The 21,875-nt window shown below is 45.6% G+C and overlaps 1 protein-coding gene across 2 annotated transcripts in view; it reads right to left on the reverse strand.

The window, feature by feature from the left end:
• CACNA1S (calcium voltage-gated channel subunit alpha1 S) overlaps nucleotides 1–21,875 on the reverse strand; it is a 592,997-nt gene that overhangs the window by 47,759 nt on the left and 523,363 nt on the right. For both annotated transcript variants that reach the window (XM_069739086.1, XM_069739077.1), the window contains exons 37-39: nucleotides 6,817–6,918; nucleotides 3,667–3,791; nucleotides 3,437–3,568 (exon numbers count right to left, since the gene is read on the reverse strand). In XM_069739086.1, coding sequence (XP_069595187.1) covers nucleotides 3,437–3,568; nucleotides 3,667–3,791; nucleotides 6,817–6,918 — 359 coding nt within the window. The remainder of the gene's footprint in view (nucleotides 1–3,436; nucleotides 3,569–3,666; nucleotides 3,792–6,816; nucleotides 6,919–21,875) is intronic.

Consider the following 21,875-nt stretch of genomic DNA (forward strand, 5'->3'; position numbering starts at 1 on the left):
AGATAGCAGACATGCTTGGAGTAGCAAAATCAACAGTTGGGTACATTCTGAGAAAAAAGGAATTGACTGGTGAGCTTGGGAACTCAAAAAGGCCTGGGCGTTCACGGATGACAACAGTGGTGGATGATCGCCGCATACTTAATTTGGTGAAGAAGAACCCGTTCACAACATCAACTGAAGTCCAGAACACTCTCAGTGAAGTAGGTGTATCTGTCTCTAAGTCAACAGTAAAGAGAAGACTCCATGACAGTAAATACAAAGGGTTCACATCTAGATGCAAACCATTCATCAATACCAAAAATAGACAGGCCAGAGTTAAATTTGCAGAAAAACACCTCAAGAAGCCAGCTCAGTTCTGGAAAAGTATTCTATGGACAGATGAGACAAAGATCAACCTGTACCAGAATGATGGGAAGAAAAAAGTTTGGAGAAGAAAGGGAACGGCACATGATCCAAGGCACACCACATCCTCTGTAAAACATGGTGGAGGCAACGTGATGGCATGGGCATGCATGGCTTTCAATGGCACTGGGTCACTTGTGTTTATTGATGACATAAGAGCAGACAAGAGTAGCCGGATGAATTCTGAAGTGTACCGGGATATACTTTCAGCCCAGATTCAGCCAAATGCTGCAAAGTTGATTGGACGGCGCTTCATAGTACAGATGGACAATGACCCCAAGCATACAGCCAAAGCTACCCAGGAGTTCATGAGTGCCAAAAAGTGGAACATTCTGCAATGGCCAAGTCAATCTCCAGATCTAAACCCAATTGAGCATGCATTTCACTTGCTCAAATCCAGACTTAAGACGGAAAGACCCACAAACAAGCAAGACCTGAAGGCTGCGGCTGTAAAGGCCTGGCAAAGCATTAAGAAGGAGGAAACCCAGCGTTTGGTGATGTCCATGGGTTCCAGACTTAAGGCAGTGATTGCCTCCAAAGGATTTGCAACAAAATATTGAAAATAAAAATATTTTGTTTGGGTTATGTTTATTTGTCCAATTACTTTTGACCTCCTAAAATGTGGAGTGTTTGTAAAGAAATGTGTACAATTCCTACATTTTCTATCAGATATTTTTGTTCAACCCTTCAAATTAAACGTTACAATCTGCACTTGAATTCTGTTGTAGAGGTTTCATTTCAAATCCAATGTGGTGGCATTCAGAGCCCAACTCGCGAAAATTGTGTCACTGTCCAAATATTTCTGGCCCTAACTGTATCAGACTCTCACTTACTGTGGAAACCTTCAAAAGGAACCTGAAGACCTACCTCTACCGACAAGCGTACTGCATTATGGTTGATTATCAACAGAATGGTTAGTGTCTTATAAAAAAGTCTGTTTAAGGGTATGAGTACACAACCTCTTTTTTCCACTCTGAAAACCACCTGAAAAAAGTGCTAAATAAATGCTCAAAACAATCAGCAAATGCATTTCTATGTAAAGCAGCAGTTTAAAAAAATGGCAGTTAAAAGATACACAGAACCCTGATGGAAAAATGCTCCCCCCTTCAAAAAAATACATACCAGCAGTTAAACATGTTAAAAAGTGCTCAGAAAACAACCCAAAAAACACTGTCAACATTTACTGAAGTATCTTCCTCTAGGAAAACTCAGTGGGTTTGTCCACCTGAAAAATACATCATGTGCAGATACCCTAAGTGAATCTGTCACAAGTGTTTTCTGCCTCTTCTGAGCAGTATAAAGTCCCTACTTGATTCTTGATATAACTTTGCTAGTCTTCTCATTCTGCTTCATCTACAAGGGCTTGTCACAAAATTAGAATATCATCAAAAAGTTAATTTATTTCAGTTCTTCAATACAAAAAGTGAAACTCATATTATATTCCAGTAACTGGCACACTGCTGCAATCATTGTCTTTTTCCCTATATTATACTGTGCTCAGATTAAGGGGCAGATTCCTTTTAAGCAGCTCATAGACTACAGGAGTCAATTTCCCATTTATACACATTTCCGCCCCAAAACCCAGAGCCCCCTATTACATTTTTAAAATCGATGTATACAATGTAGTGTTTGTATTTGAATTTCATTGAAGTTTCCAAATTAACCCTAGGGTATGTGCAAACCGTGAAACGGTTAAAAGAAGTAATGTCCATTCTTCAATATTCACTATTCACTAGCTATAGTTTAAAGGGAACCTGTCACCCCGTTTTTTCAGATTGAGCTATAAATACTGTTAAATAGGGCCTGCGCTGTGTGTTACTATAGTGTATGTAGTGTACCCTGATTCCCCATGTATGCTGAGAAATACATTACCAAAGTCGCCGTTTTCGCCTGTCAATCAGGCTGGTCAGGTCGGGTGGGCGTGTTCACAGCGCTCTTTTCTTCCCCAGCTTTCCGTTGGTGGCGTAGTGGTGTGCGCATGTCCAATTTCCGAATTCCCTGCGCCCACGTGAAGACACAGCGCGCGATCTGCGCTGTCATCCCTTTCATCGGTGGGGGCGGCCATCTTCCTGGGGCCGCGCGTGCGCAGATGGAGTGCTCTGCTGCACGGGGCTTCAGGAAAATGGCCGCGGGATGCCGCGCGTGCGCACAAGAGATCGCGGCGGCCATTTTCCCAAAGCCGAGTTTGCATCTCGGCTTTGGGAAAATGGCCGCCGCGATCTCTTCTGCGCACGCGCGGCATCCCGCGGCCATTTTCCTGAAGCCCCGTGCAGCAGAGCACTCCATCTGCGCACGCGTGGCCCCAGGAAGATGGCCGCCCCCACCGATGAAAGGGATGACAGCGCAGATCGCGCGCTGTGTCTTCACGTGGGCGCAGGGAATTCGGAAATTGAACATGCGCACACCACTACGCCACCAACGGAAAGCTGGGGAAGAAAAGAGCGCTGTGAACACGCCCACCCGACCTGACCAGCCTGATTGACAGGCGAAAACGGCGACTTTGGTAATGTATTTCTCAGCATACATGGGGAATCAGGGTATACTACATACACTATAGTAACACACAGCGCAGGCCCTATTTAACAGTATTTATAGCTCAATCTGAAAAAACGGGGTGACAGGTTCCCTTTAAGTTACAGGAAAAAAAGATGCCAGCAGCAGAAAAAAGCATTGGCAAAATCACCAGTAAAGCCTCTTCAGAAAAAAAGACAGTCTGCTTTTTTTCTGAATTGGCTTTGCCTTGGAAAACTTTGTCAGGTCCGCCGGCATCTTAAAAATTCCGTGTGCACATACCCCTAGTTTAGAAACCTACCACATTAAAACTGCATGCATTCATAAGTTACATAGCAGCAGCTCCCAAATCTGTATTAACAAAAAACTGAACCACTTCTAACACTTATGAATATAGATGCAGATTTTTTATTTTTCTTATATATTTTTTTTTGTTCCAGTAGATTCCTTACAATATAAAATAAAGATTACTTTTCACTTGTTTTTCTAACTGTAAAAAAAAATTGATTTAGGTAATTCTTACCCGATATATTCCTTCCTCAATGGCTGCTTCAACCATGGCCCTCTCTAATTCCTCCTCAGGTGTCAAATCACCAGATATTGCACGTTTTAGTTCACCTTCCGCGCCATCTTCATTTGCATTGCGCAAACCAGCCTGTAGCAAATCACTCAGGTTACACAGGTATTGCCACTCGATTATTTGTCATATTGTATAATTAAGAAGTGTATAATTTCATACAATTATCCCATTACCTGAATCTCTACATCACTTCTTTTAGGGCGATATCCATAATATTCCTCCTGACGTTTCTTAAACTTTCTGAAATGTTCTTGTATCAGGAAGATGGCATAAAACTTTCCAACTGTCACTTCATCATCTTTTAGAGAAAAAGAACAAAGAAACAGAGTTAAACATATGGAAAAAGAGTAAAAACAAAACATTGACATGCATCTAAACTAATTCATGACCAAATCAAAGTTCAATTTTGATTTGGTCATGAATTGGCTAAGAAGATCATTTAGGGAAGTCAAGACATGGGTTTACAGAACCAGTAGTTAGATAACCTGACAGATTTCGATGTTAACTCACTCTGCTGCCTTACTGCAAAAACTGGCTTTATGCATCTATATGATTGTAAAGTTGCCACTGTTGGACCCTATACAGCGTGAAGTGTGGTTCATCTGGAGGATGTCATCCCACTGTGGAGAACAGCCACAGAACTGAGGTAACCCACTGTGACCCAGGGCAGGGATGAGAACTGTCTATTTCATGTGCAAGGGGCCGGGGTGCTCACAGACTGTGACCTAGTGTATTCGGCTATGACTACCACCTTGTTACATTTTGGCGTAGTCGGCAGGATGGACCCCTGCAACCCTGAGAATAAGGAAAGAAATGTCTGGAACCTGTGATTTTGAACTTGGGACTTGTGTTTTGTTGCCCGCCGTGACAGCATTGCAGACGGTGGCTGGCAGAGACTTTGAAATGTTGACTGCTATGGAAAAGAGAACTAAGATGGCGCTGACTGCTGCTGAAAAAATGATGGGCCTTGGCCCTGAGGAATGGGGCTGCCTGTCGTGGGCATCAAAGAAGCATCTTGGTGCCAAAAAGAAGAAAGCCACGTCCCTTTGTAAAGAATGCCCACCCTAAATGGGTACAGGCGAAGAAGGAGCTGCTGCCCTCCCTGTTTGACCAGATGAAACGGGTGGATGAGCAGGAAGTGACCCCACCCACGAATGGGTGGAACCCAGGAGGAAAGACGCCATTACCTGCTGAGGAGAGAGAGGAACCCGCGAGACTGTAGGAGCCAAAACCGTAAGGAGTCTGGAGGACATTACAGGCTGCGCTGAGGGGAATTGTTGCAGCTGCCATCCCTGGTTCCGGCGACGGCACAGGAGAACTGTCACCGGAGGCAGCGGTGGAAAGTAGGAAGTGTCCAACTAAATGACCTACCACCCCGGCTGCTGCTGTTTACCCTCCTGTGATCCCAACAACATCTCCGTCTCGGGGGCCCCATTTTGAGGCAATCACTTCAATCAAATGATTCCTGTAATTGTCAATGAGACTTCTGCACCTCTCAACATGTATTTTGGCCGACTCCACAAGAGCAAACTGCTCCAGTGGTCTCGTGTTTGAAGATTGCCTTTTCCAAACGGCATTTTTCAGCTCTTTCCAAAGATGCTCAATAAGATCTAGGTCAGGGCTCATAGACGGCCACTTCAGAATAGTTCAACGTTTTCCTCTTAGCCATTCTTGGGTGTTTTTAACTGTGTATTTTGTGTCATTATCCTGTTGCAAGACCAATGACCTGCGACTGAGACCAAGCTTTCTGACACTGGGCAGCACATTTCTCTCTAGAATCCCTTAATAGTCTTGAGATTTCATTGTACCCTGCAAAGATTCTAGACACCCTGTGCCAGATGCAGCAAAGCAGCCCCATAACATAACAGAGCCTCCTCCATGTTTCACAGTAGAGACAGTGTTCTTTTTTTGATGCGCTTCATTTTTCCGCTGATGTTCCTTGCCAAAAAGTTCCATTTGTGTCTCATCTGTCCATAGGACATTCTCCTAGAAGCTTTGTGGCTTGTCAACATGTATTTTGTCAAATTCCAGTCTGGCTTTTTTATGATTTTTTTTCAACAATGGTGTCCTCCTTGGTCATCTCCCATGAAGCTCATACAATGACTGATGGTGCAATCTGACACTGATGTTCCTTGAGCTTGAAGTCCACCTTTAATCTGTTTAGAAGTTTTTCTGGGCTCTTTTGTTACCATTCGTATTATCCATCTCTTTGATTTCTCATAAATTTTCCTCCTGCGGCCACGTCCAAGGATGTTGGCTAAAGTCCCATGGATCTTACATTTCTGAATAATATGTGCAACTGTAGTCACAGGAACATCAAGCTGCTTGGAGATGGTCATATAACTTTTACCTTTAACATGTGTGTCTATAATTTTCTTTCTAATCTCCTGAGACAACTCTTTCCTTCACTTCCTCTGGTCCATGTTGAGTGTGATACACACCATGTCACCAAACAGCACAATGAGTATCTGTAGCCCTATACACAGGCCCACTCACTGATTCTAAGAACCTGTGATGCTAGTTAGTGGACACACCTTGATTTAACATGTCCCTTTAGTCACATTATTTTTAGGGGTACCATCATTTCTGTCCAGGCCTATTTTATGAGTTTTATTTTTTTTTTATTCTTTGGAAGCATGGTTGAAAAGCAATGTCTGACTTTCATTTGTTCATTTTCATAGATCTTTTATTTATTATTACTTTTGTCAGATTCAAGTTATTTCTCAGACCATTGTGGGTTTTTCTGTCATTAAACGAGGGGTACCAACAATTTTGACCACGTGTGTATGTGAAGGAACCCTGGACACTTGCTCAAGCTTTTTAGTGAGGTTAGTGTGCCAGAGTTGTCTATTGATTCATCACACCCTGTCATGCACGAGAGGGCCAACCAAGTCAATAGATACTGCAAGTGTGGTGTTGTAGAAAATGGTGGCACTCTCTGTTTAATGGAGTGAAGGTCCAGAGGACATTGGTAGAATAGAGTCAGAGAGTGTGTGAATGTCTAGGTGTGCGAGGTTTCTGCAGGGGTGTGCTAGTTGCTGGACATAGAGGGCATATGTGTAGGACAGAGTGGAGAAAGTGAGTAGATGGTGGTCAGAGAGTGGGAGAGGTGAGGTTGTGAGGTCAAATGGTGAACAGAGGTAGGTGAAGATAAGGTCTAATGTTGGTCCGGTAGATGTGGAGGACCACTGCATTTTGGAAGTTTGGAAGTTGCCTTATCTTTATAAATAATTTGAATGAGGATCTAATATTAATACTTAAAAAAATGACGTAAAATTTTACATGAGAATAAATAAACTACATGCTGATATAAGCATACTTGCCTCCAATTGGTGGAATAACCTGATCAAGGAGTTTCATGCTTGTTCTTTTCCAAATCTTCTTTATAATCATTCGCAGTTCTTCATTGCTTTGTTCAAAGTTACCTAAAAGGAATGTAAAGCCAAATAAAATGAGTATCTGTTTTTATTTTCATGTACTAGTTTAAATGTTAAGGCTTACTTCAAACTAGTTTTACTCAATCATTGTGTTCTATCATAATAGAGAAGAGAGAATGGGATCAAGGCAAACTGAATTTACCAAAAAACTTGGAGTCAAATGAATCAAATTTTTTTGTGGTTAGCATTTTTCTGATTTGAAGAGGGCCAGAAAAAGGAGTGAAAAAATGATCACTTGCTCTGCTGCTGCAGCTCCTCTGTCTTGTCGTCTGCACTAGGGTTGAGCGACCTTGACCTTTTTAGAGTCGAGCCGTGTTTCGCGAAACCCGACTATCTTAGAAGTCGAGTCGAGTGGAATCGGCCGATTATCGCGAAAAGTCGGGTATCGCCCGAAACACGAAACCCAATGCAAGTCAATGGGGGAGCATAGTCGGCAGTGAGTGGAGGCCAGGAAAACACCTACACTGCCCATTTTAATGGCAAAAACATCCATTCTTGTTAAAGAAGCTTGTCAATCGTAATTTACCTTATAATAATTGGAAGGCATTTGAAATTGGGGGTCATTTGGCTAAAGTTGTGGGGGGTAGGGCTGGTTCAAGTAATTAGTGGGCCCAGTAAATCTGGACCACGTCACGGCAGTGGAGCAGGGAGAGGTAAGTATTTCAACTTTGCAAGTGCTGTGATCCTGAGCAAGCAGGGGGGGCCCACTCGTTGGCATTGGCACTGGCACAGGGCCCCTCAAAGTACAGCGGTGTGTTTGCACGGCGGGGGCGCCTCCCACCGGCAGCAACACTTTTGCGTACTATGAGAGGCCCTGTGCCAGTGACGTTGCCAACTAGTATTCCTCCCCCCACCTGATGAAGGAACCTGCACTTTCATCTGCACCTTCCTCTTTGTCCCCGTGTAAGGTGGTATGGTATGCGGGAAGAGGAACCTGACTTTCAGCAGGGTCACAATCTTGCTGTGTAGCGTGCACGGGGAATTTTGCGTTATGGGTCAATGTACCAGCAGATTCATCTATCACTGGCTGGGCAATGGGCAGGATGAGGAGGAAACACAGATATAGGCCCAAAGAATAAAGTTGGCTAAATGCAGTTCAAAATTGGTAACACAGGACTAACCAGGGGGCATTGCAGTGGAGGACAACTGGAATGAGAGGCTGACACAGAGAGTAGGCCCAAATCAGTAAGTAGTCGAAATGCAGTTCAAAATTGGCAACCGTAATAAACAGGCGGCACAGCTTTGTTCAGTGGAGGAGAACAGCAAGGAGTGGCAGACACCGATAGTAGGCCCCAACCCAACTAGTAGGCCAAATGCAGTCTAACATTAACAACTACTTAACGAGAGCCTGAAAATGGAATTTCAGGACAGGAAACCAGGAGAACAGCAAGGAGTGGCAGACACCGATAGTAGGCCCCAAACCATTTAGTACGCCAAATGCAGTTGTTCCATTTAACCACAATTTAATGAGAGCCTGAAGATAGAAGTTCAGGAAAGGCAACCTGGAGAACACCTTGGAGTGTAACACACCATCTCTCTACACCCCATACCCAATTTGTAGGCCTAATGCAGCGTAGTTTCCAACAACTACTAAACGAGAGCCGGAAGATCGAAGCTCAGGAAAGGCAACCTGGAGAACACCTTGGAGTGGAACACACCATCTCTCTACACCCCATACCCAATTTGTAGGCCTAATGCAGTGTAGTTTCCAACAACTACTAAACGAGAGCATGAAGATCGAAGCATTGGCGAGGAAACCTGGGGAACACCTTGGAGTGGAACACACCATCTCTCTACACCCCATACCCAATTTGTAGGCCTAATGCAGCGTAGTTTCCAACAACTACTAAACGAGAGCCAGAAGATTGAAGCTCAGGAAAGACAACCTGGAGAACACCTTGGAGTGGAACACACCATCTCTCTACACCCCATACCCAATTTGTAGGCCTAATGCAGTGTAGTTTCCAAGAACTACTAAACGAGAGCCGGAAGATCGAAGCTCAGGAAAGGCAACCTGGAGAACACCTTGGAGTGGAACACACCATCTCTCTACACCCCATACCCAATTTGTAGGCCTAATGCAGCGTAGTTTCCAACAACTACTAAACGAGAGCATGAAGATCGAAGCAATGGAGAGGAAACCTGGGGAACACCTTGGAGTGGAACACACCATCTCTCTACACCCCATACCCAATTTGTAGGCCTAATGCAGTGTAGTTTCCAACAACTACTAAACGAGAGCATGAAGATCGAAGCATTGGCGAGGAAACCTGGGGAACACCTTGGAGTGGAACACACCATCTCTCTACACCCCATACCCAATTTGTAGGCCTAATGCAGCGTAGTTTCCAACAACTACTAAACGAGAGCCAGAAGATTGAAGCTCAGGAAAGGCAACCTGGAGAACACCTTGGAGTGGAACAAACCATCTCTCTACACCCCATACCCAATTTGTAGGCCTAATGCAGCGTAGTTTCCAACAACTACTAAACGAGAGCCAGAAGATTGAAGCTCAGGAAAGACAACCTGGAGAACACCTTGGAGTGGAACACACCATCTCTCTACACCCCATACCCAATTTGTAGGCCTAATGCAGTGTAGTTTCCAAGAACTACTAAACGAGAGCCGGAAGATCGAAGCTCAGGAAAGGCAACCTGGAGAACACCTTGGAGTGGAACACACCATCTCTCTACACCCCATACCCAATTTGTAGGCCTAATGCAGCGTAGTTTCCAACAACTACTAAACGAGAGCATGAAGATTGAAGCAATGGAGAGGAAACCTGGGGAACACCTTGGAGTGGAACACACCATCTCTCTACACCCCATACCCAATTTGTAGGCCTAATGCAGTGTAGTTTCCAACAACTACTAAACGAGAGCATGAAGATCGAAGCATTGGCGAGGAAACCTGGGGAACACCTTGGAGTGGAACACACCATCTCTCTACACCCCATACCCAATTTGTAGGCCTAATGCAGCGTAGTTTCCAACAACTACTAAACGAGAGCCAGAAGATTGAAGCTCAGGAAAGGCAACCTGGAGAACACCTTGGAGTGGAACACACCATCTCTCTACACCCCATACCCAATTTGTAGGCCTAATGCAGCATAGTTTCCAACAACTACTAAACGAGAGCCGGAAGATCGAAGCTCAGGAAAGGCAACCTGGAGAACACCTTGGAGTGGAACACACCATCTCTCTACACCCCATACCCAATTTGTAGGCCTAATGCAGCGTAGTTTCCAACAACTACTAAACGAGAGCCGGAAGATCGAAGCTCAGGAAAGGCAACCTGGAGAACACCTTGGAGTGGAACACACCATCTCTCTGCACCCCATACCCAATTTGTAGGCCTAATGCAGTGTAGTTTCCAACAACTACTAAACGAGAGCATGAAGATCGAAGCATTGGCGAGGAAACCTGGGGAACACCTTGGAGTGGAACACACCATCTCTCTACACCCCATACCCAATTTGTAGGCCTAATGCAGCGTAGTTTCCAACAACTACTAAACGAGAGCCGGAAGATCGAAGCTCAGGAAAGGCAACCTGGAGAACACCTTGGAGTGGAACACACCAGCTCTCTACACCCCATACCCAATTTGTAGGCCTAATGCAGCGTAGTTTCCAACAACTACTAAACGAGAGCATGAAGATCGAAGCATTGGCGAGGAAACCTGGGGAACACCTTGGAGTGGAACACACCATCTCTCTACACCCCATACCCAATTTGTAGGCCTAATGCAGCGTAGTTTCCAACAACTACTAAACGAGAGCCGGAAGATCGAAGCTCAGGAAAGGCAACCTGGAGAACATCTTGGAGTGGAATACACCATCTCTCTACACCCCATACCCAATTTGTAGGCCTAATGCAGTGTAGTTTCCAACAACTACTAAACGAGAGCATTAAGATCGAAGCAATGGCGAGGAAACCTGGGGCACACCTTGGGGAGGCAGACACCGTTAGTAGGCCCTACCAAAGTTGTACCCCCAATGCAGTTTTAAAATTCCTAGAGGCTGAAAACAAGACTATTGACGCTCAGCTTTTTTCAAAGGAACACAGCTGAATTGAGTGGCGCAGACAGACACAGGTAGTAGGACTTAACCCAAAAATGTGGCTCACTGCAGCTTAAAAAAGTTACAGGGGTACACAAGCAGCAGTGCTCTGGGCAGTGGAGGACAATTTCAATAGTGGACCGCAGACAGACTTTGTACGCCTACTATTAAAAAAAGGATGCTCTATGCAATTAAAAATAGGTTCCAGGGGTCCACGGGCAGCAGTGGTGTGGTCAGTGGACGAGTATTGGAAGGAGGGACCGCAGACAGGCGTAGTAGGCCTAACATAACAAAATTAGTCTGTAGACACTAAAATTGGTTCCAGGGGTACACGGGCAGCAGTGGTGTGGTCAGCGGAGGAAAATTGGAATTAGGCACTGCAGACAGACTTTGTAGGCTGTCCCCTGTGGACCATGCATCCAACACATTAACCCAGTGCGCCGTAATGGACACGTAACTTTTTGTGGACATGCCTACTGGTCCATGCGTCTCTTGTCAGGTGCACCTTTCTACTGTTTGATTGCCTGAGTGCTATGACAATGCAGACTTTTTCATGCCGGTGGAGGGCTGGGATGGCTTTTCTCGCAAAAGAAATGTCGACTGGGTAGCTTGAACCGTTGCACAGCGTAGTTCATCTGGGCTTTCTAAATATAAAACAAAGAAAAAAAGGAGGCTACATGCACTTTCAGCTGGGTTCCAGGGGTACACGGCCACCTTTTTTCTGGTCAGTGGAGAACTATTGGAAGGAGTGACCGCAAACAGGCATCGAAGGCCTAACATAATAACACATTGCTGTTGGCAATTTTAAATTGGTTCCAGGGGAACACGGGCAGCAGTGGCCTGGTCAGTGTAGTAGTAGTAGAAAGAACGGACCGCAGACAGGCATCGAAGGCCTAAAATAAAAAAATTGGGCTGGCTGTAGGCAATTTTAAATTGGTTCCAGGGGTACACGGGCAGCAGTGGTGTGGTCAGTGGAGGCATAGTGGAAGGAGTGACCGCAGACAGGCTTCGAAGGCCTAACATAACAAAAATGTCAATACAATGGTATTGTCAGTGGCAGGCATTGAAGGATGTCAGTGCATAGACTAAACATTGGTGGAGCTGTGAGATAATTTTGCAAGTGGTAGAGCACTGTTTGAGCTGGGGGGGGGGGAACTGTCTTGTGGCCGGCGGTACAGGCCCAGGGCCCCTCATATTACAACGGTGTGTCTGACGTTGGGTGCGCACCACCACCGCCAGAGACACTTTATTGTACTAGGAGGGACCCAGTGGCAGTGCCGTCGACCAAAAGCGGGCACACCCACCTCTTCAGACAAACAGCACTCTCACGGGTGCTGTCGCCAAGTGTCGATACCACGGCCCCGTGTGGGGAGTTTGGCCATTTAGTGAGGTGTAAACATGTCGTATGCTGGACAATCAGGTGCAGAAAATTACGAGATTGGAAAAGGCATTCAGAATAGTCCACAGGCAAGACCTTTTCATAGGAAAGCTAGGTGTCAGCCGGGCAAGGTGGGGCAAAAGATTTCGAAATCCAGTTGTGGTTCATTTTAATGAAGGTTAGATCATCTACATTTTGGGTAGCCAGACGAGTCCTTTTTTCTGTTAGTATTGAACCTGCAGCACTGAATACTCTTTCTGATAGGACACTAGCTGCCGGGCAAGCAAGCTCCTGCAATGCATATTCTGCCAATTCTGGCCAGGTGTCTAATTTTGATGCCCAGTAATCAAATGGGAATGACGGTTGAGGGAGAACATCGATAAGGGATGAAAAATAGTTTGTAACCATACTGGACAAATGTTGTCTCCTGTCACTTTGAATTGATGCTGCAGTACCTGTCCTGTCTGCGGTCATAGCAAAATCACTCCACAACCTGGTCAGAAAACCCCTCTGGCCAACGCCACTTCTGATTTCTGCCCCTCTAACTCCTCTGGTCTGCTGACCCCTGCAGCTCGTGTGAGAACGATCATGGGCGCTGTGTGCAGGGAATGCCAGAAGCAAACGGTCAACAAGAGTTGATTGTTTGGTTGCTAATATTAGTTCCAAGTTCTCATGTGGCATTATATTTTGCAATTTGCCTTTATAGCGAGGATCAAGGAGGCAGGCCAACCAGTAATCGTCATCGTTCATCATTTTAGTTATGCGTGTGTCCCTTTTGAGGATACGTAAGGCATAATCCGCCATGTGGGCCAAAGTTCCAGTTCTCAAATCTGCGGTTGTGCTTGGTTGAGGGGCAGTTTCAGGCAAATCCACGTCACTTGTGTCCCTCCAAAAACCAGAACCCGGCCTTGCCGCGCCACCAATTTCCAGTGGCCCCGGAAAAGCTTCCTCATTAAAAATATAATCATCCCCATCATCCTCCTCGTTCTCCTCCTCCTCTTCGCCCGCTAACTCGTCCTGTACACTGCCCTGGCCAGACAATGGCTGACTGTCATCAAGGCTTTCCTCTTCCTCAGCTGCAGACGCCTGATCCTTTATGTGCGTCAAACTTTGCATCAGCAGACGCATTAGGGGGATGCTCATGCTTATTATGGCGTTGTCTGCACTAACCAGCCGTGTGCATTCCTCAAAACACTGAAGGACTTGACACATGTCTTGAATCTTCGACCACTGCACACCTGACAACTCCATGTCTGCCATCCTACTGCCTGCCCGTGTATGTGTATCCTCCCACAAAAACATAACAGCCCGCCTCTGTTCGCACAGTCTCTGAAGCATGTGCAGTGTTGAGTTCCACCTTGTTGCAACGTCTATGATTAGGCGATGCTGGGGAAGGTTCAAAGAACGCTGATAGGTCTGCATACGGCTGGAGTGTACGGGCGAACGGCGGATATGTGAGCAAAGTCCACGCACTTTGAGGAGCAGGTCGGATAACCCCGGATAACTTTTCAGGAAGCACTGCACCACCAGGTTCAAGGTGTGAGCCAGGCAAGGAATGTGTTTCAGTTGGGAAAGGGAGATGGCAGCCATGAAATTCCTTCCGTTATCACTCACTACCTTGCCTGCCTCAAGATCTACAGTGCCCAGCCACGACTGCGTTTCTTTCTGCAAGAACTCGGACAGAACTTCCGCGGTGTGTCTGTTGTCGCCCAAACACTTCATAGCCAATACAGCCTGCTGACGTTTGCCAGTAGCTGCCCCATAATGGGAGACCTGGTGTGCAACAGTGGCAGCTGCGGATGGAGTGGTTGTGCGACTGCGGTCTGTGGACGAGCTCTCGCTTCTGCAGGAGGACGAAGAGGAGGAGGAGGGGGTGCGAACGGCTACAGCCAACTGTTTCCTAGACCGTGGGCTAGGCAGAACTGTCCCAAACTTGCTGTCCCCTGTGGACCCTGCATCCACAACATTCACCCAGTGTGCCGTGATGGACACGTAACGTCCCTGGCCATGCCTACTGGTCCATGCATCTGTTGTCAGGTGCACCTTTGTGCTCACAGATTGCCTGAGTGCATGGACGATGCGCTCTTTAACATGCTGGTGGAGGGCTGGGATGGCTTTTCTGGAAAAAAAGTGTTGACTGGGTAGCTCGTAGCGTGGTACAGCGTAGTCCATCAGGGCTTTGAAAGCTTCGCTTTCAACTAACCGGTAGGGCATCATCTCTAACGAGATTAGTCTAGCTATGTGGGCGTTCAAACCCTGTGTACGCGGATGCGAGGCTAAGTACTTCCTTTTTCTAACCATAGTCTCATGTAGTGTGAGCTGGACTGGAGAGCTGGAGATCGTGGAACTAGCGGGGGTGCCGGTGGACATGGCAGACTGAGAGACGGTGGGAGATGGTATTGTTGCCGCCGGTGCCCTAGATGCAGTGTTTCCTACTACGAAACTGGTGATTCCCTGACCCTGACTGCTTTGGCCTGGCAAAGAAACCTGCACAGATACTGCAGGTGGTGCGGAAAATGGTGGCCCTACACTGCCGGAAGGGATGTTGCGTTGCTGACTAGCTTCATTGGCCAAGGGTGCTACAACCTTAAGGGACGTTTGGTAGTTAGTCCAGGCTTGCAAATGCATGGTGGTTAAATGTCTATGCATGCAACTTGTATTGAGACTTTTCAGATTCTGTCCTCTGCTTAACGTAGTTGAACATTTTTGACAGATGACTTTGCGCTGATCAATTGGATGTTGTTTAAAAAAATGCCAGACTGCACTCTTTCTAGCATCGGATACCTTTTCAGGCATTGCAGACTGAGCTTTAACCGGATGGCCACGCTGTCCTCCAACAGGTTTTGGCTTTGCCACGCGTTTTGGGCAAGATACGGGCCCGGCAGATGGAACCTGTTGCGATGTTGATGCCTGCTGCGGCCCCTCCTCCTCCGCTTCAGAACTGCTGCCGCCTGCACCCTGTTCCCCCAATGGCTGCCAATCGGGGTCAAGAACTGGGTCATCTATTACCTCTTCTTGTAGCTCGTGTGCAACTTCGTCTGTGTCACCGTGTCGGTCGGTGGTATAGCGTTCGTGATGGGGCAACATAGTCTCATCAGGGTCTGATTCTTGATCATTACCCTGCGAGGGCAATGTTGTGGTCTGAGTCAAAGGACCAGCATAGTAGTCTGGCTGTGGCTGTGCATCAGTGCACTCCATGTCAGATTCAACTTGTAATGGGCATGGACTGTTAACTGCTTCACTTTCTAAGCCAGGGACGGTATGTGTAAAGAGCTCCATGGAGTAACCCGTTGTGTCGCCTGCTGCATTCTTCTCTGTTGTTGTTTTTGCTGAAGAGGACAAGGAAGCGACTTGTCCCTGACCGTGAACATCCACTAACGACGCGATGCTTTGACATTTACCAGTTTCACGAGAGGAGGCAAAAGAGCTAGAGGCTGAGTCAGCAAGATAAGCCAAAACTCTTGCTGCTCCGGCTTTAAAAGCGGTTTTCCTACTCCCAGAAAAGGGAGCGTTCGAGGCCTTGTGTAGCCAGACGACGAACCTGGCTCCACAGCTCCAGACTTAGGTGCAATATTTTTTTTCCCACGACCAGATGATGCTCCACCACTACCACTACCCTCATTACCAGCTGACAATGAACGCCCCCGGCCACGACCTCTTCCACCAGACTTCCTCATTGTTTTAAAAACGTAAACAAACTAACGGTATTTGTTGCTGTCACACAACTTACACGGTGAGCTATAACTTCAGTATGATTTAGCTACCCCTTTACAGGTGAGTGAGACCACAACGAAAATCAGGCACAATGTTACACACTCTGTTGTTGGTGGCAACAAATGAGAGAGATGCCACACACGCAGGACTGTCACTGAAGCACAAATGTAAATGTTAATCTCCCACTGATTTGATTTTTTTTTTTTTTCAGGGAGACTTTAGGAAAAAAAAAAATAGAATGAAATGATTTTTTCAGGAAGAATTTAGAAACCAAATAAAATAAAATGATTTTTTCAGGGAGAATTTAGAAAACAAATAAAACAAAAAAAGGCTTTCTATGGCCCACTGAGTGAGAGATGACGCACACAGGAGTCAGGAGTGGCACACAAGCCCAGAGGCCAATATTTATCTCCCACTGATTGATGTAGTGATTTTTTCAGGTAGATTTTGGAACCCAAATCAAGCTAAAAAAATAATAGGCTTTCTATGGCCCACAATTGGAGAGAGAGAGAGAGATGGCACACCCAGGAGTCAAGACTGGCACACAAGCAGAAAGGGCAATATTAATCTCCCACTGATTTGTTTTTTTGTTTTTTTTCAGGGAGACTTTAGGAAAAAAAAATAATAGAATAAAATGATTTTTTCAGGAAGAATTTAGAAACCAAATAAAATAAAATGATTTTTTCAGGGAGAATTTAGAAAACAAATAAAACAAAAAAAGGCTTTCTATGGCCCACTGAGTGAGAGATGACGCACACAGGAGTCAGGAGTGGCACACAAGCCCAGAGGCCAATATTTATCTCCCACTGATTGATTTATTGATTTTTTCAGGTAGAATTTAGAACCCAAATAAAGCAAAAAAAAAAAAAAAGGGCTTTCTATGGCCCACTGAGTGAGTGATGATGCACACAGGAGTCAGGAGTGGCACACAAGCCCTGAGGCCAATATTTTTCTCCCACTGATTGATGTAGTGATTTTTTCAGGTAGATTTTAGAACCCAAATCAAGCAAAAAATAAATAGGCTTTCTATGGCCCACTGACTGAGAGATGGCACACTCAGGAGTCAAGAGTGGCACACAAGCCCTGAGGCCAATATTTTTCTCCCACTGATTGATGTAGTGATTTTTTCAGGTAGATTTTAGAACCCAAATCAAGCAAAAAAATAAATAGGCTTTCTATGGCCCACTGACTGAGAGATGGCACACACAGGAGTCAAGAGTGGCACACAAGCCCTGAGGCCAATATTTTTCTCCCACTGATTGATGTAGTGATTTTTTCAGGTAGATTTTATAACCCAAATCAAGCAAAAAAAATAAATAGGCTTTCTATGGCCCACTGAGTGAGAGATGGCACACACAGGGATGGCACTCTAGCAGAAATGTCAATCTTAATCTCCCACAAAAAAAAAAAAAACAGGGAGTGTCCAACAATTACTATCTCCCTGCAGTAATCTCAGCCAGGTATGGCAGGCAGCAATAAGGAGTGGACTGATGCACAAATTAGATAAAAAGTGTGGACAAACAAAAAAGATAGCTGTGCAGAAAGGAAGGAACAAGAGGATTTGTGCTTTGAAAAAAGCAGTTGGTTTGCACAGCGGCGTACACACAGCAATGCAGCTATCAGGGAGCCTTCTAGGGCAGCCCAATGAGCTACAGCGCTGAGGGGAAAAAAAAAAAAATGTAGCTTCCACTGTCCCTGCACACCGAAGGTGGTGTTGGGCAGTGGAAATCGCTACAGCACAAGCGGTTTGGTGGTTAATGGACCCTGCCTAACGCTATCCCTGCTTCTGACGAAGCGGCAGCAACCTCTCCCTAAGCTCAGATCAGCAGCAGTAACATGGCGGTCGGCGGGAACGCCCCTTTATAGCCCCTGTGACGCCGCAGACAGCAAGCCAATCACTGCAATGCCCTTCTCTAAGATGGTGGGGACCAGGACCTATGTCATCACGCTGCCCACACTCTGCGTTTACCTTCATTGGCTGAGAAATGGCGCTTTTCGCGTCATTGAAACGCGACTTTGGCGCGAAAGTCGCGTACCGCATGGCCGACCCCGCACAGGAGTCGGATCGGGTTTCATGAAACCCGACTTTGCCAAAAGTCGGCGACTTTTGAAAATGAACCCTAGTCTGCACAGTTCCCTCCAGCATTGCTCACAAGATGTCCCCTGCAACTCTTTGGGCATCTTCATTTTGCGCTGGAGCTTCTGGTGCCATCTAAACCATTTTCTATCATCACAACATAAGCTCTTGAAGGTATTAACTAGGTCGGAGCAAACACATGTCATAATATCATAAGGAAATAAATCTACTCGATGCTTGAAACCCAGAGGCTGAGTGAAGATACTGGAAGAGTCACAGAGGACTTTGTGTGCACCGTGCCAAAGGGAGCTTTATAGACATATTTTTTGAACATTTTTTCGTTTGAGTCAAAAGAACTGCCAAATTCACTCTTCACTATGTCATAATTTTAAACGGAAAACATGAAGATATGTTTCTATTGACATCAATACCTTTTATTAATATGAATTTTCCGATGTCAAATAACATCAGTTGAAATGTAGTTGTTTAATGTTTTGGTAGCCACAAAACTCTGACATCCTATTTTACGCAGTAACTTGTAATCTGATGGATACAGTAGTCCTGCAAAGCTTGATTCACTGTTTAGTTGCTGTTCTTGCTTGAATGTGAGCTGAGCTGCACCACTTGAGAGCAGCAACTACATAGGGTCATATTTTCCACTAGGCACAGGAGGTCCAGCTCATATCTAAAACTCAGTGGTCTAGTTCCCTACATTTGATTGTAGATGCATCTTTAAAACGCAAATGCAATAAAAGCAACAACTGTAGGGGCAGTAGAGCACTAATCAGCTCCCTTCCCCAAAGCGCAGCGGCGTAATGAGACTTCATTACATTGATGACGTGGCTGCAGTACAGCAAAGTTGGCAAATGGTAAGTGCACCATAGTACTCAAGCTCAAGATACAAGGGACTTTTATAGTAGACTTCATGAGGGCGAGTTGTCAGTATAACAGGGGTAGGGACAGTCTGGGGCACAGTATTGGAGGGAGGATAAGTCTACAAGGGCACAGTATGGAGAGGGGGTACAGTGGGGTGGACAATGTGAGGAATGCACAGAATGGGGAGGGTACAATGTAGACAGGTGGCACAGTATGGAAAGGGGCTTTGTGATAATGGAGAATGGGTGTTATAGTTCATAAGGGAAGACAGTGTGGCACTGTAGTTCATAACCAATGACAGTGTGGTGGTTATAGTTTATAAGGTGATGATAAGCCAGTCATAGTTCTTAGAGATGGATGGTGTGATATTATTCATAAGAGTCAACAGTGTGGCAGCCATAGTTCATAAGAGAGGAAACCGGCATGGTATAAAAAAAATGTTGTTATACCATTCCTGAGTAAGGTACCTAATAAGTCTCAAAGCTTGCTTTGTAACATCATTTATTTTATTTTTGTTAGCCATTAAGGCATTCTTTTTTTCAATTGGCTAACATGGCACCAAACCGCTTTTTTCTTTTTTGTTCTATTTACAAGTACAATTTGCCTTAAATGTCCCCTGAATTCCTCAAACCGCCACCATGAGTTTATTCTTATGTCAACACACTGCCTAACAAGCTTATTGTACAGTATAAATGATTGCAAAAAAGAAAGGTAAAAATCCATTTCCAATATGCTAATTAGTTTGACTAGTAGAGGGGGCATTGGTTTCCCCAGACTATTCGCCTAGTAATAATGTTACTGCTTCCCTGTGGGCATGAGTGCAGTAAAGCTGAGTGTACATTCCTCTGCTTCATAGCACGTCCACAGCAGTGTGAATGACATCCCAGCTTGTGCAGGGTGGAAAAAAAGAGGAAAAACCTAGTTTTTAAACACATGTATACACACTGCTCAAAAAAAATAAAGGGAACACTAAAATCCAACATCCTAGATATCACTGAATTAAATATTCCGGTTTTAAATCTTTATTCATTATATAGTGGAATGCATTGAGAACAGTAAAACCTAAAAATGATCAATGTAAATCACAACTAATATCCCATGGACGTCTGGAGTTGGAATGATGCTCAAAATCAAAGTGGAAAATCAAATTACAGGCTGCTCCAACTTCAGTGGAAATGCCTCAAGACAAGAAAATGATGCTCAGTAGTGTGTGTGGCCTCCACGTGCCTGTATGACCTCCCTACAATGCCTGGGCATGCTTCTGATAGGGCAGCGGATAATCTCCTGAGGGATCGCCTCCCAGACCTGGACTAAATTATCCGCCAACTCCTGGACAGTCTGTGGTGCAACGTGACATTGGTGGATGGTGTAACACATGATGTCCCAGATGTGTTCAATGCCTTCATCTTGCAGGAACTGCTGACACACTCCAGCCACATGAGGTCTGGCATTGTCCTGCATTAAAAGGAACCCAGTGCCAACCGCACCAGCATATGGTCTCACAAGGGGTATGAGGATCTCATCTCGGTGCTTAATGGCTGTCAGGCTTCCTTTGGTAAGCACATGGAGGACTGTGCGGCCCTCCAAAGAAATGCCACCCCACACCATTACTGACCCACTGCCAAACCGGTCATGCTGAAGGATGTTGCAGGCAGCAGATCGCTCTCCACGGTGTCTCCAGACTATCACATTTGTCACATGTGCTCAGTGTGAACCTGCTTTCATCTATGAAGAGCACAGGGCACCAGTGGGCAATTTGCCAATCCTGGTGTTCTGTGGCAAATGCCAAGCGTTCTGCACGGTGTTGGGCTGTGAGCACAACCCCCATCTATGGACGTCGGGCACTCAGACCATCCTCATGGAGTTGGTTTCTAACTGTTTGTGCAGACCCATTCACATTTGTGGCCTCTTGGAGGTCATTTTGCTCCTCCTATTCCACAAAGGCTGAGGTAGCAGTCCTGCTGCTGCGTTGTTGCCCTCCTACGGGCTCCTCTACATCTCCTGGTGTGCTGGCCTATCTCCTGGTAGCACCTCCAGCCTACACTGACAGACACAGAAAACCTTCTTGCCAAAGCTCGCATTGATGTGCCATCCTGGAAGAGCTGCACTACCTGAGCTACTTGTGTGGGTTGTAGAGTCCATCTCATGCTACCACGGGTATGAAAGCACAACCACCATTCAAAAGTGACCAAAACATCAGCCGGAAAGTATTGGTACTAAGATGTGGTCTGTGGTCCCCACCTGCAGAACGACTCTTTATTGAGTGTGTCTTGATAATTGCCAATAGTTTCCATCTGTTGTCTATTCCATTTTCAGAACAGCACATGAAATTGATTGTCAGTGTTGCTTCCTAAGTGGACAATTTGACTTCACAGAAGTTTGATTTACTTGGAGTTATATTCTGTTGTTCAAGTGTTCACTTTATTTTTTTGAGCAGTGTATAAGAGTTAGGGATAATACAGGAATAATTATAGAGGTTATTAGAAGGCTGATGAAGTGCTCCTTTTAGTGTTAAACCATGATGTTAGGTTCCATTACGTTAGTGAAAAAAATGGGAATAGGCCATAGGTTGGACTTCATCTATGAAGAGCACAGGGTGCCAGTGGGAAATTTGCCAATCCTGGTGTTCTGTGGCAAATGCCAAGCATTCTGCACAGTGTTGGGCTGTGAGCACAACCCACATCTATGGACGTCAGGCACTCAGACCATCCTCATGGAGTCAAGTTTCTGTTTGTGCAGACCCATACACATTTTTGGCCTCCTGGAGGTCATTTTGCAGTGCTCTGGCGGTGCTCCTCCTATTCCTCCTTGCACAAAGGCTGAGGTAGCGGTCCTGCTGCTGC

This window comes from Ranitomeya imitator, chromosome 1 (genome assembly GCF_032444005.1).
Source record: "Ranitomeya imitator isolate aRanImi1 chromosome 1, aRanImi1.pri, whole genome shotgun sequence".
Lineage (NCBI taxonomy): Eukaryota > Metazoa > Chordata > Amphibia > Anura > Dendrobatidae > Ranitomeya > Ranitomeya imitator.